Here is an 18303-nt window from a genome sequence, read left to right on the forward strand (position 1 = left end):
CCATCCACCCTCCCCCCCCCACCCCCCCCCCCAAAAAAAACCTACCAGAGGCACAAAGCAGTACATAGCAACAACTGGTCACAGACATATCAAGCAGGAGGGCTGGTGCGGTGTCCTTTTTGAATCTCTAACCAATGGGACATCCCATAAGAGAGGTCCCCTGACTGAGTAACCTGCAAGAATTTGTGTCAACCAAAAAAAGCCCTAGCGGCCAAGAGGCCCCTTGGAGAAAGCTGAACGAAGTAGGTAACACTCACAGGCTGCCCTTGGATCCAGGATAGGGCTGTCACAGCCGACCCCGCATGAAAATATGGATCCTAGAACTACTCTTGAAGGTGGCGCTATAACCCATCAGTTAGAGATTCAAGATCTTTGCTGTGTCCTTCATTGAATGGAACTTATGTTCGCTCATTTGCTATGCACCAGTTAATTGTCTCTAATGATGTGTCCCACTATGTTCTGCATTAGTTAAAACTGTTTCATTCAGCCCCAATAGTACAGTAAGTGCCAAACTTCTAGAGGCAATACTTACAGTTCCGGCTCTCATACAGCAACATTCATCTGCTCCTCCCTTATCCAATCACAGAATGCCTCGTATTCTGTGAAAATAATAAAAGATGTTTTATGAACAGAGGAGGTAGAGTGCGAGTGACCTACATAGCCCTCTCTGTATGCAATGTATGAGAGCCCCAACAATAGAGTAAGCACCAAGACTTATAGTGTATACAGTGAAGGCTAGGAGGACCGCTCGCTCTCCACCTCCTGCATTCTCAGAAGGTATTCTGTGATTGGACGAGGGCAGGGGCTGATGAATGTCACTCAGTACTTACCGTACTATGTGGGCTGATAGAAATCAATTTCTTTAACTTATGCAGCACATCATTGGACATACAGCACATCATTAAAGGAGATTTACTGGTACATAGCAAATATGTACAAATCTTTTTTCCTCAGGGTTCAGCTTCAAGGCAGCCATTGAAATGAAGGGGCAGACAACTCACCCCAACATGCCGAAAATGGGACATGACTCCAAACTTCTGTGTAATGCAGCATACTGCAAAGTGAATGGCATTGCAACACGGTAACTCATGTTATGTGTTGTTTTTCTGGATGGCTCGAGCCCCACAAGCTTCTCTCTACCCAGCAGTGCGCGCCCAACCCAAGAACTGGCAAGGACAACAAAGGGTGTTATATCCATGAGGCAGAGGAACCAACTAGCTGTCTTTACTTGAACAACAATTCTGTGGGACATCCCATAAGTGAGGTCCCCTGACTGAGTAACATGCAAGAATTTGTGTCAAGGTGATCTTTGCTAGCAGGCGATTAGCCTTTTGTGTGCACATGAAGGCCCAGTTCACATTGTGTTGCAGGAATTTGTGCATTTCCATGTACGTTACCAGAATGCATTGCACAGCACGCTATGGCCAATGGTGAGATGTGCTGCCATTCATTGTGAATGGCACCCTAATGCACTTTGGCAATACAGGTGGGGCTGCACTGCGGTGACGTGCGCTGCCAATAAAGAAGCAGGTTTGATTTCTAGGCCATTAAGCTGCGATGACAGCCCATTTTTGGGCTAACGCATCCCCTTTTAACGCAATGCGTTATCTCACGTGCGTTACTGCACACACCACAGCAGTTAGGTGGGAACCAAGCCTAAAATTTTAAGACCTGTTATTCCCCCAATGCCACCAATTGTCGCGTTCCAAAACAGCTTTACATCTAGTGGTTAGCACAGACACTGATACATAAGGGCCGATGACTCTTAATGCAGCACACGAAAAAAGAATAGGGCACAAAAAAAACCCTCTAGCTATAAAAAGAATGCAGATTAAAATGCCCAAACAGTGTGACAAAGCACTTTATCCGCTGCATCTTGTGAAGAATATTGCGCTGTATTTCTGGCCATTAAAACATGCAGCTATTCGTGGATTTATCAATTTTTCATTATCTGCCCTCAGAGATTTGAAAGGGGTTGGCCGGCCCTGAGCACCATGTGAAAGTGGGGGATGCGGAGGAACGAGCAAAGGTTCAAACAAATGCAGCACAGTCTCCATAAGTGGTCTGCGCTACACAGCAATCAATTCCATTTTGATGGGTGATCCAAGGCAACAACCAGTACTATTCCTGATACTGCCGCAGATTTCAGATCTTCCCATCAGATAAAGCATGCAATCTTCTATTAAACACGTCGTATTCATCATTGTGCAGTTGTCTGACCTTCTAGTAACCTCAGGTCGTCACCAATGCGACTAGACAGCCGATGAGACTATTACAATATCTGCACTTGTGTAAGACAGGAAAGCGATAACAGACACATGCGGATGGGATGATGGTAGATCATTGCTCTCATATCGATGTGATGATTTCCGCATACTCACGTGACCAGTGGGCACTGCAAAGTACGGCTATCCCCAACACCCATTCATTCTGGTAACTGATGGCAGGAAAGTGGATACAAAAGGATTGGAAATGCAACAGGAGCTATTTAAGAAAATTGATATTCTTCCATCTTCATTTAAAAAATAAATAAATAATCTAAATCACTACTAAACCTGGTAACAGTCAATGGTGACCTTTCCCTTTTCAAAATCTTACATGCCTGGTTGTCACAGTGATCCTGAGGCTTCAACGCTTTTTAAATCAGACAGATGCAGACGAGAACTTCTGACCTTCCTGATCTCTATGCTAGTTTCCAGCATTGCTTACCACCAATTAACACCAAAGACTTCCAGGCAACTAGAAATTTCAGAAGTAGGACAATCCTGGCACACCCAGCATCCCCTATTCTACACAAAATTGCTGAAATCCTATTGGTTTCTAGGTTGGCTGCACCTCTGTGGGGTGTGGTTAAACATGTGCTTTACCACAGCTCCCTGCAACACGTGATTGGCGGTGTCGTGCGTTGTGGTGCCAATGGCTAACACACCTCACTGCCGATCATGTCAGGGGTGTGCGATTTGTATCGCCTGACACCCGGGACATGCAATTCCGGGGGAGCCGGGCAGGTGTTTTTTTCCCCCCTACATTTAGCCCTGCTGCAGGGATAGCATCACGCAAGTTGCTGCAGATTTGCTGAACATCCATGATGGAAATCTCCCGTTCCACCACATCCCACAGCAGCTCTATTGGATTGAGATCTGGTGACTGTGCAGGCCATTGGAGTCCAGTGAGCTCATTATCATCTCCCGTTCCACCACATCCCACAGCTGCTCTATTGGATTGAGATCTGGTGACTGTGCAGGCCATTGGAGTACAGTGAACTCATTATCGTGTCTAAGAAACCAGTTTGGTATGCTGTGTGCTTTGTGACATGGTGCGTTGTCCTAGTGGAAGTAGCCATCAAAAGATGGGTACACTGTGGTCATAAACAGATGGGCATGGTCAGCAAGAATACTTGGGTAGCCTGTGGCATTTAAAATGATGCTCAATTGGTACTAAGGGGCCCGAAGTGTGCCAAGGACATATCCACCACCACCAGCCTGAACCGTTGATACAAAGTAGGATGGATCTATGCTTTTAAGTTGTTTATGCCAAATTATGACCTGATCATCCGAATGTTGCAGCAGAAATCGTGACTCATCAGACGAGGCAACGTTTTCACAACCTTCTATTATCCAATTTTGGTGAGCCCTTGCGAATTGTAGCCTCCGTTTCCTGTTCTTAGCCGACAGGAGTGGCACTCGGTGAGGTCAAGGTTTGATGCGTTTTGCATGCACCGGTTAAGTGCTCATTTTAGTCTAGGGTCTAAAATAGGTTTTTAAAAAGGATGTACTCCCCTTATCCTTGGTCCTGCCTGACTGCTAGACTGGTCCCCTGCAGTCTCTCTCTCCCTCCGTTCCAGCAGTCTAAGGACACTCGAGTCATCTCATTTAATACAGTGTATTAGATGTGAGGACAGTGAGGGAGATACCACCGGCGGATCAGAGAGGAGCTGTCTGGGATGGATCTAGCAGCCAGGTGGGACCAAGGTTTGGGTGAGGTATATCTTAGTTTTTTTAGACCCTAGACCAAAATGAGCATTTAACCCTTGCAGTATGGGGTAGCAAGGGAAATTTGTTTTTCTGCCCAGAGTTCTTCTATAAAACAGCTGGTGACTAACTTCCCAAGGTTTTCTCTAATTCTTGTCAATGGAGCTGGCGCCCAAAAAAAATCCTGTAGGCTCCTGGACAGGACAAACTGGCTCCTCAATTCCATAATAATTATTTTTGTCTACCCCTGGCCAGCATAAGGGTTATAAGCATGTTGATGTGGGGTGGATGAATACAAGTTTCACGTATCACATGCCTAAATAAGAATTTTGGATATTTCCACACTGATTATGGCTCTCTCTTGGAACTAAGAAATTGGTCCATATTGAGGGTTTGATCATACACGTATCGATCACACATTAGGATAGAATATTTGGTTATTTGTATAGATGTTTGTGTGTTATTCATGATATTTTCCATTTTGGAATCCACATTTATTTAGATCAAGCGCAACTTATTTACCATATCAGACATCTTTTTCATACATAGTTGCTGCTGGTCCTATAAGCTATTTAGAACTTATTCCTAGCGCAGTGTACCTTGGAACCAATTCTTTATAAGCATGTTATCTCGCTTTACACTGCTATTCCAAAAAGGCAGTAGAGTATGCTCTCCACTAACAATGTGCACATGAAAATCAGGGGCCACTCCAGTCCAAGAGTCATTGGGCTCTTTTAAAAGGAAACCCATAGTAGGTATACCGAAAGCAAGCCAATACTAACAATGTGCAACAGGCACAGAAAGGTGCCTGCTCCTACATTAACATTGCTACCAGCCTTCAAGATCTACCACTATCACCCCCAAAATATGGGATTTCTGGGTAGGGCACATGTGTACATTCCGCTGGTCTCCCCGAATCCATGATAAGTACCTGACTGACCCATCAACTGCCTTGAGTGGGGGAAAGGGGGTGGCGTACCTAGCCCTATGCAAATACCAAAGTGGGATAGTCAGTATTTGGATGGGATTTTTGGCTGTCTTTTTGTTTAGGTGGGTTGTCCATCTGCCTCATGGGATTCACTCAACTGGTCCGGTTACAAAGCATTTTATGACATCCAAAAGGTCAAACCCCGTTACAGTTCCATCTGCCATGGCTCCAATTAATTCTTTAGTCAAAAGAAACTGCTACTCTCTATATTGTGTAACCTATCACTGTTAAGTTAAACAATAAAACAGAAAAAGTACCGAAAAACTTCAGCACTTTTAACGTTCAGACATCTCACATAGAACCTGAGACATCGCCACAACATGGGAGAGGTCTGTGTAAATTAGCCATCCAGAAGCCAAAAGGTGACATTTTAGGGAGGCAAAGCCCGCCCAAGGGAATTTCTCATTCCTTGCTAATGGCATCCTAAAATCCCTGCAAATATCACAAGCAGAAGGGACCCCTGCTGTCCGGATGTGCATCAGCTTTATTGGTTAACTCTTCTTTCCCCGGAGAAAATGCTCTGAACACATCACAAATGTAACGAAGATTCTGAAGGTTACTTCATAAATAAACAAACCTGCATAGGGACAAATGAAAGGGGGAAAACAAAAAAAGGAATAGTGCGGACACAGAATGACTGCACAATATTGGAGAAGTGGAAAAAGATGACGCCATAATTAGGTTTATTGATGGAAGTATGGTATCCACAAAGCCCTGGTGGATGCATAATTGAAATGAAAGGTAGAAGAGAAGCAATAAAACCCAAACACAGAACAAGAAGATCTTCCACACAGAAGACCAACGTCTGCCTTAATATCATACACTGCGGACTTACCAAAGAATAAATAAATTAGTGATTCCATCTTTTCTACTACTATCATCACATTGCGGTTCAGAATACGTTACAGTGACACTGCAAAAATATATTTTCCATGGAGTGAAAAAGCCTACAGACACCCACAGACGATAGATGGTGTTCGTCTGCTCATCACAGCAGCTCCAACACCTAGGTCTTTTTTTCTCCATCATGCATACAAGAGCACATCCAAGAAGCAGTTCCAGTCTTTGTTTAATGGCAATAAAGAGCAAAAAGGGAAAACAAATTACACATTTCAAAATTTGCACTTGTATTTTCAATGAATGCTGGTGGTTTTTAAAGCCCTCGTTACACCAGACACATGATATATCTATCTAGTAAATGTTTAGAAATATCTGACACTGGGCTAAAGACATCGAAAGTCTCTTACTACCTTCACATGTCAACCATAATCTAAAACACTCCTCAAAAAGAATGACACCTGTACTGAAAATGTTGTTACATGATGGCATGTCAATCATCACAACGGCTACAGAGATCTCGGGATGGATGTAGGGAAATCTGCATTAAAATTACAACAAGGAGGACCTTGAGCTTTTCTATTGTTGGCAAATAAAGCACATGGCACCACGTATTTCACTTTACCTTTTTAAACAGCAGCCATATTAGATACTCTTTGTACAATTTACTAGGGACATTCTGTAGCCAGCATCAGTACAGGTAACCATTAATCCTCTGTAGCAAGCACGAGAGCACCAGTATGGATCACCTTTTATCTGCTATAGCCAGCATTGGTACAGCTCACCATTCAGCAACTATTGCGAGTACCAGTATTATTCACTATCCATCTTCTATCACCAGGACCACTACGGTTCCCCATCCATCCACCACCACCAGGACTAGTACGGTCCCCCATCCATCCATCCACCACCAGGACTAGTACGGTTCCCCATCCATCCTCTAACCGGGACTAGTACGGTTCCCCATCCATCCTCTAACTAGGACTAGCACGGTTCCCCATCCATCCTCAACCGGAACTAGCACGGTTCACTATCCATCCTCTGTAACCAGTACGGTTCACTATTCATCCTCTGTAACCAGTACGGTTCACTATTCATCCTCTGTAACCAGTCTGGTTCACTATTCATCCTCTGTAACCAAGTCCTTTACTGGCCCTTCAACACTTCAACATTTATCCTATGTTACCAGCATCAGTATGGCTTGCCATTCATCCTCTGTAACCAGAATTCATATGGTTTACCATTCATCTGTACCCAGCATCAGCAGCAGTTCATCCTTTAGACACCAGTACTAAAACATTTTACTATTCATTGCCTGGAGCCAAAACAGCACACTTTACCAATCACCCTATATTTTTACTATCAGTACAGTTTACTAGTTAACCTCTACAGGCAGCACCAACACAGCTGTACAGCATCAGTGTAGTCCACTAGTCATCTATATAGCCAGTATCAGTACAGTTCACTGCTCATCATCTATTGCCAGTATGGATGGAGTTTACCATTCATCATCCATAGCCAGCCAGCATCAGTACAGTTCGCCTGTCACCATCATTCACCAGTCATTTATAACCAATATCAGTACAGTGCACCAGTCATCCTCTACAGCGAGTGCCAGTACAGTTCACCACTCATCATCTATAGCCAGTGAAAGTATAGTGCACCAGTCATCATCTTCATCCAGTATCAGTACAATTTACCAGTCATTATCTATAATCAGTACAGTCCACCAGTCATCATCTATATCCAGTACCAGTGCAGTCCACCAGTCATCATCTATATCCAGTGCAGTCCACCAGTCATCATCTATAAGCAGTATTAGTACAGTTCACTAGTCATCATCTATAGCCAGTATCAGTCCAGTCATCTATAGCCAGTATCAGTACAGTTCACGATTCATCATCTATATCCAGTACCAGTGCAGTCCACCAGTCATCTATAGCCAGTACCAGTACAGTTCATGATTCATCATCTATAACCAGTACAGACCACCAGTCATCATCTATAACCAGTATCAGTGCAGTCCACCAGTCATCATCTATAGCCAGCGTCAGTACAGTCCACCAGTGTCAGTACAGCCAGTGTCAGTACAGTACTATAGCCAGTGTCAGTACAGTCCACCAGTCATCATCATCTATAGCCAGTGGCAGTACAGTCATCATCATCTATAGCCAGCGTCAGTACAGTTCACCAGTCATCATCTATAGCCAGTGTCAGTACAGTCCACCAGTCATCATCATCTATAGCCAGTGGCAGTACAGTCATCATCATCTATAGCCAGCGTCAGTACAGTCCACCAGTCATCATCTATAGCCAGTGGCAGTACAGTCATCATCATCTATAGCCAGCGTCAGTACAGTTCACCAGTCATCATCTATAAACCAGTACAGTTCACCAGTCATCATCTATAGCCAGTGTCAGTACAGTTCACCAGTCATCATCTATAACCAGTACAGTTCACCAGTCATCATCTATAACCAGTATCAGTACAGTTCACCATTCTCCCTCTACAGACACCATCAATTCTCTATAGACAGCATCCGTACACTTCCCTAGATATTCTTTACATCCAGCATGAACAGTGGGGGGTCACACAATAGGTGTTCCAGCTGCTGCATTAAGTACCTTGGTCTCCTTCACATCTTGCCGGATGCCCTCAGGGTACCACTGGATCCGCACATAGCCTCTCTTGAGGGGCCCGAACCTGCTGGCCTCACCACCAGTGTCCGATCCGGGGCTCCCCTGTGCTGCCCCCGGTGCACCTCCGCCGCCGCTCTGTTTCATCTGGCCCCCCGCGGCCTCCTCTTCCTCTTCCACCACTACCACCTCCTCCTCCTCGTTCTCTTCGCTCTCTGAGTCCTCCCCGTGGATGAGCCTAACCAGGCCGAAGCGGCTGTGACCCCGGTAGGTACCGAACACCAGGTCGTGAGAGAAGAGAAGCCGCTGAGAGCCATCAATGCCGGACTGGGGAGGTGAGTCTCCGGTACCGGGAGAGGACAGACTATCCGCCATTGTTGTTGTCCGGAAGAGAACACAGGCTCTGCCGCTGGCCTGGGCGGTTACCAAGGAAAAGTCGGCGTATGGGCGAGCTGACATCACCACGCAGCACGTCGTTGTCAAGGCAGAGGGATGCTGTTGCTATGGAAACCGTTCATGGACCGTGCTCAAAAAGTCGTCCGCTTACTTGTCTAACACCCATAAAATAAAATTCCACTTTAACTGAAAAAGAATATAACATATATGATTGCAGCATCTGCCATTTTGTCATTTAATATTATTACAATTACCATTCCATTTCAGCCTGGAGGCATTGTGATTGTCTTTTACTTCCTATGAGTATTAGACATGTAAGTTTCATTTCATTCAGAATTTAAATTCAGACTAATTTCTTCATATTCGGACAATACGGACTAAGGGGACTAGTACGGACTAATATGACCAGTGCAGAACAAAAATGACACCCCCCCCCCTAAAAAAATGTATTAAGTTAATTTTTTAATTTTAAAAATGTGATTCAATCCTAATTCCGAATAACAAACTGAACTAAATTTGGATCCGAAATCCCCCCCAAAAATGTGAATTTATCAGAAACAAAACAATTTTTTCGAGCCTTTACACGTCTAATGAATATGCTGAGATATCAGCTTTACATTGTTTTTGTAAATGTATTTGCATTTGAACTTTTTTACTTTAGTCTCTAGACAAAAATGAGCACTTGACCCTTGCAATGTGGGGGTAGCCCCACTCCAAGGATTACAATGTTGCCTGGACTTTTGCTTTAACCCCCTTGCTGACAACTCCTGGTGGCCCTTTAAACCTGTTTCTAGCAGAAGGAGACATGGTGGAGGAGTGGAACAGTACAGATGATAGCACACAGTCTTCACTGAGCCAGGGGTAAGAAGGAGCCATGGTGGAGGAGTAGAACAGTACAGATGACAGCACACAGTCTTTATTGAGTCAGAGGGAAGAAGGAGCCATGGTGGAGGAGTGGAACAGTACAGATGATAGCACACAGTCTTCACTGAGCCAAGGTGGAGGAGTAGAACAGTACAGGTGATAGCACACAGTCATTATTGAGTCAGAGGGAAGAAAGAGCCATGGTGGAGGAGTAGAACAGTAAAGGTGATAGCACACAGTCTTTATTGAGTCAGAGGGAAGAAGGAGCCATGGTGGAGGAGTGGAACAGTACAGGTGATAGCACACAGTCTTTATTGAGTCAGAGGGAAGAAGGAGCCATGGTGGAGGAGTGGAACAGTATAGATGATAGCACACAGTCTGTAGCACTGAGCCAGGTGGAAAAAAGAGCCATGGTGGAGGAGTAGAACAGTAGACGTGATAGCACACAGTCTGTAGCACTGAGCCAGGTGGAAGAAGGAGCCATGGTGGAGGAGTAGAACAGTACAGGTGATAACACACAGTCTGTAGCACTGAGCCAAGGGTAAGAAGGAGCCATGGTGGAGGAGTAGAACAGTACAGGTGATAGCACACAGTTTGTAGCACTGAGCCAGGTAGAAGAAGAAGCCATGGTGGAGGAGTGGAACAGTACAGGCTATAGCACACAGTCTGTAGCACTGAGCCAGGTGGAAGAAGAAGCCAGTTTGTAGCACTAAGCTAGGGGGAAGAAGAAGAAGAAGAAGGAGACATGATGGAGGAGTTGAACAGTACAGATTATAGTACACAGTTTTCACTGAGCCAGTGTGAACCAGCCACGATTAAGGCCATGTGTGACTGAAACGCGTTAGAAGGTACTGTATACCGATGCAAACTGTTCATCTGATATCTAAAGTGATATTTAAGTAAAAGGAGTTTTAACTTACTTCACATGCTGATTAAATCAATTACAATGGATGCTGGTTCTTGATAAAAGTTTTATTTTCCTGCCGATTCAGCTGGTCCTCTGAGCACTGGCCCTGATATCCTTTTTTTAGGGTGTCTCTTTCCTTGCAGTGTCCTATGGAGCCACCCATGTGTGTTCTAGTAAGCTGTGTATGCCTCCAAAAACACACAGGTACACCGCAGGCAAGCAGCTCTCCTGCTCCCCCGCTTATCCTTCCCCTCTCCGCCATTCTCCAAGCTAGTAGATGGATGGCTGCTGTAGTCTGCGCTGTCCCTTGTGCTGGACAGGCAGTTCAGGGAACCCTGGTGAGAGAGTTGGAGCTGTTTGGAAACATGATGACTGTAAGTGTTCGGGGGAAAATCGTCCGCCGAAAAAAAATATCGGCCAAAAATGGCACTTTTGGCATAATGCCGAAAGTGCAATTTTCTGGCCGATACAGCGGTGCATCCATTCTTTCTCTCCTCCCCGCTGGACGCTGCTCTGTGTCCTAGCGGGGAGGAGAGAAACTGTCACAGGCCGAGCGCTGCGGGAGGAGAGCGCTGTGAGCGGCTGACGTCTCTCCTCCCACACCGATCAGCCTCCTGTCACAGATCAGGGAAGAGTGGTGTGTGGCGGAGACAGCCAACGCTGTCACAGCAGGCTGAGCTCTGCTTGCTCAGTCTCCTGTGACAGCGTGTCAGGAAGGAGAACGTTACAAACACTCAGTGATCAGTGATCACTGAGTGTTTGTAAATAATTGAGGACAGAGTATGGTTACTATATCCTCAATTATGAATGAATAGGAAGTGATCTACATCACCTCCTGTTCATTCATGATTGTGGCTATAGAAAACACACAATGTTCTCATGTTATGAATGAACAGGAACACTCATAGAGGATTCCTGGCCATTTATAACAGGGGCTGTTTAGACCACTAATATTTCCCCGAAACTCCTAAAAGTAAAGTAAAAATTAAAAATATTTTTTTTAAATGAATACATTTAAAAAAATAGTTTATAAAAAATAAATAAAAATAAATTATAAAAAAATTGAAAAAGTTTAAATATAAAACATTTTTGGTTTTGATTTCAGCCTGACATTTTTTTAATTTTGGTTTTGAAATTCAATAAAAACTTTACCTGTTAAAAAAAAAAATTAAATTAGGCACATGAACCTGTGCTCTGGAACCTGTGTTATATTTGTTCTGTACTGCGGTGGTCAGAGCATTTCATGAGCACCACTATTTCCCAGTCTATCCACCATATCGGGCTACAGCGTGCGTGGGTATTCAAGCTTTATAGAGAGAAGTGAACATATTCCTAGAATTGGCAAAGTACAGGTTCACTATAATGAATCGAAACAAAAGCAGAAAATCTAAATATCACCATAAAGGTAAATTCTGAATAATAAGCTTCATTGTGTGTGATTACACTTCACACCGGATTATATCAAAGATCATTAGATTTCAACATAGATTGTTTTAATTCCTACACAGCAGCATGCTTTAAGCAGCTTTGTCCTCAAGATGTCTCCCTTGTACTATAGGTGTGCGTTGTTTCTACAACAGCCATCATATCCACTTGTCTATAGAAAAACACAAAATACATCTCCTTACAGTTTGTGAACATTTTATTTATGGCATTTACCATTTTATCTCAGGAAAACCTGCATAGTCGCTTGCCAACAATCTAATTTCAGAACATGAGTCAGGAAGTTTTTAGCTCATGCTTAAAGAAGAACTATGAAAACTGTCACATGTCGGCTCTAGTGATCAGGAAGTGAGCGAATACATACTACCGCTCGCTCACTTCTCGATCATCTATCTGCAGAGAGTGGTGACTGTCAGTCACCGCTCCCCACAGGGATCCCCCCCCTCTCTCCCAGTGGGGTGGATCTCGATAGTATTGCCGGGAACTGTCCTGGCTGCGGCGCTCTCAGCATATAGCGGGCAAAAGACTGCTATATACTGAGTTTTGGGTCATGGGAGGAGGTTAGTATATGTCCCCCCATGATCCTAAAGAGAGAACTATGGGATTCAAAGGTTACCCCACAGTTCTCTTTTAAGCATCTTAGTACTGGAGCATTGTTTTTCTCACACACATTTTAAAATCTGAATTTTTGCATAGAAAATTACTTTGAACCCCCAAACAATTATTTTCTGTAAGCAGAGGCCCTGTAGAATAAAAAAAGATAGCTGCATTTTGTTTATGTTGTACAACATTTACACAAATGTTTATCAAATTAATATTTTTAGTTAAAAAACCCCACTAAAATTACCGTATTTTTCCGTCTATAAGACGCCCCCATGTATAGGACGCCCCCCACTTTTCTTACCCAAAATTCAGAAATCAATATTTTCCATGCTCTTTTGCATAACTGATTACATCCAGTTAAAATTTTGCAGAGTAAGACAGCCGCTTACTGGTACCGGTATTTTTTTTGTTTTCTGACATTTTTATGGGCTCCCTGTTGCATCTGGGCACTGGCTACACGCTCTCCGCAGCATCAGCTGACGTCAGGTACATAAGGCTCATGATTGGAGGAAACCTGTTAGCATGTCTCTGCAATTGGAAGTTTCACTCGTGCGGCTAGTTTGCAGAGGTATCGGCAGTTTCGCAACCGCGGTTCTCCTCTCGGCCCCCCGTGTATAAGACGCCCTTCCATTTTTAGGTAAATATTTTTAAGAAAAAGTATAGTCTTATACATGGAAAAATACAGTAATTTTAGTGCACACATATACAATATAACACCCATCGTGTTCTGTTTAGGCTTTTCTTCTTTTTTTTTTTCTTTTTTCTCCGTATCTCTACAAGTTGAACTCGATGGACTTGTGTCTTTTTTCAACCTGACTAACTATGTAACTATGTATAAGTTTTTGGTAATAAAAGATGGGGTCACATTGAGTAAATAGATACCAGTCATGTCGCATATTAAAATTGTGTGCTCCTGTGCAATGGTGAAAAACTATGGTACTCATAACTCATAGACGCTTTAAAAAACTTTAGTGCTCATCAGTTTAGAGTTAACAGCGAATTATGGCCCTAGAATTATTGCTCTCACTCCGACAATACCCAACGGTGATACCCAACACGTGTGGCAAAATTGTTGCTTACATACACGTGTGGGGGCAGAGGGGAGTGATAAATTATAGTGGAAGGACTAACAAGCCCCTTTGCAATAGCGTTTGTAGGTAACAGGTTTTCTTTATGAAGACATCAGGGGTCTATTAGACCTTTGATGTCGCCCCTGCCCTCCATTACAGATGATCAAGCACATGAATGTGCTTGGTCATCTGTGTAACCGGCACTTCAGCCGACTCCTGACAGCTCTAAAGCAGGAAGCGCTCAGAGCACAGTCCTTCTGCTTTATCCATAACAGAGCAGATCAGGAATTAATGTTCCTCGGTCTGCTCCCCTTCTCCATCCGGACACGGTTTGCCATGGTCCCGGGCCCCCAGAGGGGCTTGGGACTCTGAAAACCACAGCAGGGTGGAAGTGTTTAAGGGGACGGTACCTTTTAGAAGTGGGTAAAAGTAATCAGGCAGCTCTCCATCCACCCAGACCACTCCTACTTGAAAGACTGCCAACTGCTGAAATAAATGACACCAAGTGGTATAACCACTTCAAGACCAGGATGTACAGGTATATCCTACGGCCCTGAAGTGTTCAAACAAACTAAAGAGAGAAATATTGAAATGCTTCCCAGTAACATCAGGACACACCAGGACACGTGAGGGTCTATTTATAAGCAATTCGTAGAGCCATTGGCCCTGTGAATCTCTGTGAATATGTTTGGTTCTGTGCAAATGGAGTCATAAAATACTTGTTATATTGTCTTAAAAGTCAAGTGTATTTTTGAGCATCATCTTGTAATACTGCATTGCGGCCACTAGATGGAATTGAGGCGCACAGGGCATAAGTATTTATTTCCTATGTTCCTCTGCCTTCTAGTGGCCATAATGCAGTATTACAAGATAACATTTTAAAAATGCTTTCCCATATAAAGAAAACATAACAAGAACGTTCATTTTGCCAATGGCTCTGCGAATTGTTAATAAATAGATCTTGTGGAGTGTCACCAGAATAGAACGTGAGGAACTAAAAGATTTTAATACTTGTTCACTCTGCCACAAACTAGTTTTTATGGCTGCCTCCAGTTTGCTGGCCATACACATAACGTTAACCAATCATAGAGTTTGTTGTTTTATAATTTTATTTTATTTTTATGTTTTTTTTAAAGATGAACTCGAGATAATCAACTATTGTCTAAACACAAGGGGCGTGTATATTCTTGTGTAATTCTTGGTGTGATTTGTGTATTTCTTCCAGATCTGTGCATTAATCCAGTGTGAAACGTTTCCTCCGTGCCAGAGCTTCCTGTAATAAGGACCGGTCATTGCAGGTCTCTCTTCTTGTACAGGGTGGCTGGTCTTGTATTCGCCCCTCCTATAGTTTCCTGTAGGCAGCCTGGAGTGGGAGGGGTTCACTCTTGTAGTTATTTGCGTATAGCCTGTAGTGGGTGGAGCCTGACGGGCCCCTCCTACAGCTCTGTTCTGTGCACAGGCTATGTACAGCACAGTGATGATGTCACAGCTACATGTAAAATGTAATATCTGGGTTTGTAAAAGCATTTAGCGCTACCAAAGATGCTTTCCATCCTTTGTGGCTATAATGGAATATATTGAAGTGAAAGATTGTGTGCCTGGAGTTCAGCTTCAAGTTTATAACATTGTTTTCTGTAGTTTTTTGCAGGCAGCCTGTAGTGGGTGGACCTACCCGGCAGCTCCCACAGCTCTGCTCTGTGTACTGGTTTTGTGATTTCACCACTACATATACAAAGTAATATCCTGGTTTACAAAGGTATTTGGTGCAAACAAATTATATTTATATTCTTTGTGGTTATTGAGAAATATATTTAAAATTATACTAAACTCAACACACACAGGGAGCATAGGGAACAAAAGTAGCCACCCTCCAGAAGGAAGGATAATGTCAGCACCAGTTTTATTTAGGTTTTACAAACATGGGGTGCCAACTTCACACAGCTGATTTGGGGATCTACAGATGAGTGATACACAAATAAGATACATTTTTGTTGACAGTTAAGATACTTGAATGTTTTTTTAGGGTTTAACTCCTGAGTGTCACTTTAAATGAAAGTTTCTGTGCCTGAAGTTTAGTTTTAACCAGCACAAAACCAAGAAAAGATGGACTTTGCTTGAATTGGGTTTTTCACTAGGCTGAGCATCCCTTTTGAACATATATGAGTCAAGTCCTGTTGGTTCCATATTCTGCCTCCTGCTGATTGCTGTACAAAGATATCCAATTTACAGCTCTACAGAAGAATGACCTCCACACACACGTCTTCTGCCTTATTTAATAGTACTACCATTTTATTTTCTTCATGACGAGCAGTGGGGTAACCAGGGTAGATGAGGAGCAGTGGGGTAACCAGGGTAGATGAGGAGCAGTGGGGTAACCAGGGTAGATGAGGAGCAGTGGGGTAACCAGGGTATATGAGCAGTGGGGTAACCAGGGTATATGAGCAGTGGGGTAACCAGGGTAGATGAGGAGCAGTGGGGTAACCAGGGTATATGACGAGCAGTGGGGTAACCAGGGTACTTGAGGAGCAGTGGGGTAACCAGGGTACTTGAGGAGCAGAGGGGAAACCAGGGTACATGAGGAGCAGTAAGGTAACCAGGGTATATGAGGAGCAGTGACACCCCACAACCTCTCCACAAACCAAACAATAGTTCAATGCTCTGGACCAATTGTTCCCCTGCCTAGATTTTCCCCTCCTGATCCAACCACAGAGGTGAGGCTTCAAATCGCCTCATGCTCCGGTGCTGCTTTGTTAATTTAGAAGCCACTTCTGGGCTCACTTCTATTTTCCTGGCGCTGCCCCTTCTAATCTGTCATGGAGAAGAGACTTGAATTAAGTGATTTCAAGCCTCACCTCCCTGGTGGATCAGGAGGGGTGCTGCCGCACCAAAAGAAGAGAGCACAGAAGCAGGTCTAAAGACACTGATCCACTGTTCTCCACTCTGGTCCCAGCTCCCCATCCTGAAGTGATTGCCGTGGTCACAGGTCCCCCAGAAGAGGGGGGGGACCTAAAAAATCACGGCGGTGAGAGAGGAGGCTGGTGGGGGTTGTGGAGGGGACATACGGACCATGGAAGGGTGAGGAAGGGCCGGGGGGAGTGACGAGTAGACTGTTTCATAAGTGATCTTGAGTGACTGTACAGCTGTGTAAGAGTACTTGTACAAAACAGCTCCACTGCACTACATTTAGCCCTGCTTGACCGAAGCAGGGCTAAATGTGGAAAAAAACTGCCCGGCGCCCAGAACTACATGTCCCGGGCGTCGGGTGATACAAATTCCAAACCCCTGCAGTAGTGCCCCCTCAGCCCTGCGCCTGGGGCAAGTGCCCCCCCCCACCCCCCTCGCTACGCCACTGCTGCCTGGGCCTATGACTGAATTCAGATTTTTGGTTATATGAGAATATGAGAAGTCAGTAATTTAATTTAGTTGGTTGTCAGCTGTTGATAGAGAACCAAAGGATTTTAACCTGATAATGTCAAAGCAATAAAACCCAAACCCGGAGATGGGCTTTAAAGCTCAGGATTCGGGGAAAGATTGAAAACTTTGAGCTCAGGATCTCTCCCCCTTCCCAACCCTTGGAGCACCTCTGTACCTTTTTTCCAGGTGCCTGCAGTCTGGTGATGTCACAGGTCCTCTTCGCCCTCTTCTTCCTCCGGCAATGGGACATCTATGGAGTATGGGTGGGTATAGCTGGCAGAGCTACATTTTTATCTTTAATTACTGCCACTGAACATTTAGATTCTTTGTCCAAGCTTTAATTGTGTTTTAAGCCATATTTTGTTCACTATAGTCAATTTATGACCCCTACAGTCTACAAAATCACTTGGAAGACTAATCTACAGCAAATCTTGAACAACATCTACAGTTTTGGATATCTGAATTAACAAGCAGTTCTCTTGTATGTGTATATCTGGTACATGGAAGCCAAAAGCCCGATTGAACCCTTTTCTTGCTACGATTACTGTAATGCAATCCGGTTCATATACAGTAATGAATATTACCTTTTTTTAAATTAGTGAAGTGAGGGTAAAAAACCTGCCAGCACTTAAGAGGTTGGACTACGATTCTTATGCTGGCCACAGACCTTACAACCATTGCAAGACTTTTGTCTTGCAATGGTTGTAAGGTAATTTAAAAATCGTACGATCTGCCCATCTTGGACAGGCAGATTGTACTTGCGATAATCGCAAGCCTGCCCCGCTAAGGGGCGGGGTTCCGATGACCGCAATGCTGAACGGGCAGTGTGAACGGGCATTTATCTTACGAACATGCCACACACCCGCCAACAATCGTATGATTCTCGGCTGGTTTTCGAACATGTTCCTAAGATAAAAGTCATGCGACCGTACAGTAGAAACGGTCACACACCTTCCACACACCTTGCGATAATCGTACGATCACGGGATTTCCCACGATTATCGTACGATTATCGCAGGGTGTGTGGGCACCTTCACACCCCAGACTGACCTAAGGTGTGACACACCCCACTGGACACTGCTATAATCAACTTTGCTCTCGCTCTATGAGCAGCACTGTTGATCAGAGCAGTGTTCAGGGGGACCTGTTGAAGAGTTGGACTGCTCCTTATGT

At 44.1% G+C, this 18303-nt stretch overlaps 1 protein-coding gene across 1 annotated transcript in view; it reads right to left on the reverse strand.

The window, feature by feature from the left end:
• UBE2O (ubiquitin conjugating enzyme E2 O) overlaps window positions 1-8869 on the reverse strand; it is a 64283-nt gene extending 55414 nt beyond the window's left edge. The window contains exon 1 of the mRNA XM_018568408.1: window positions 8422-8869. Within this exon, the coding sequence (XP_018423910.1) occupies window positions 8422-8808 (387 nt within the window). The 5' untranslated portion in view covers window positions 8809-8869. The remainder of the gene's footprint in view (window positions 1-8421) is intronic.
• Window positions 8870-18303: the final 9434 nt, after the last annotated feature.

Source organism: Nanorana parkeri, unplaced genomic scaffold (assembly GCF_000935625.1).
Source record: "Nanorana parkeri isolate BGI_ZX_2015 unplaced genomic scaffold, ASM93562v1 scaffold1182, whole genome shotgun sequence".
Taxonomy (NCBI): Eukaryota; Metazoa; Chordata; class Amphibia; order Anura; family Dicroglossidae; genus Nanorana; species Nanorana parkeri.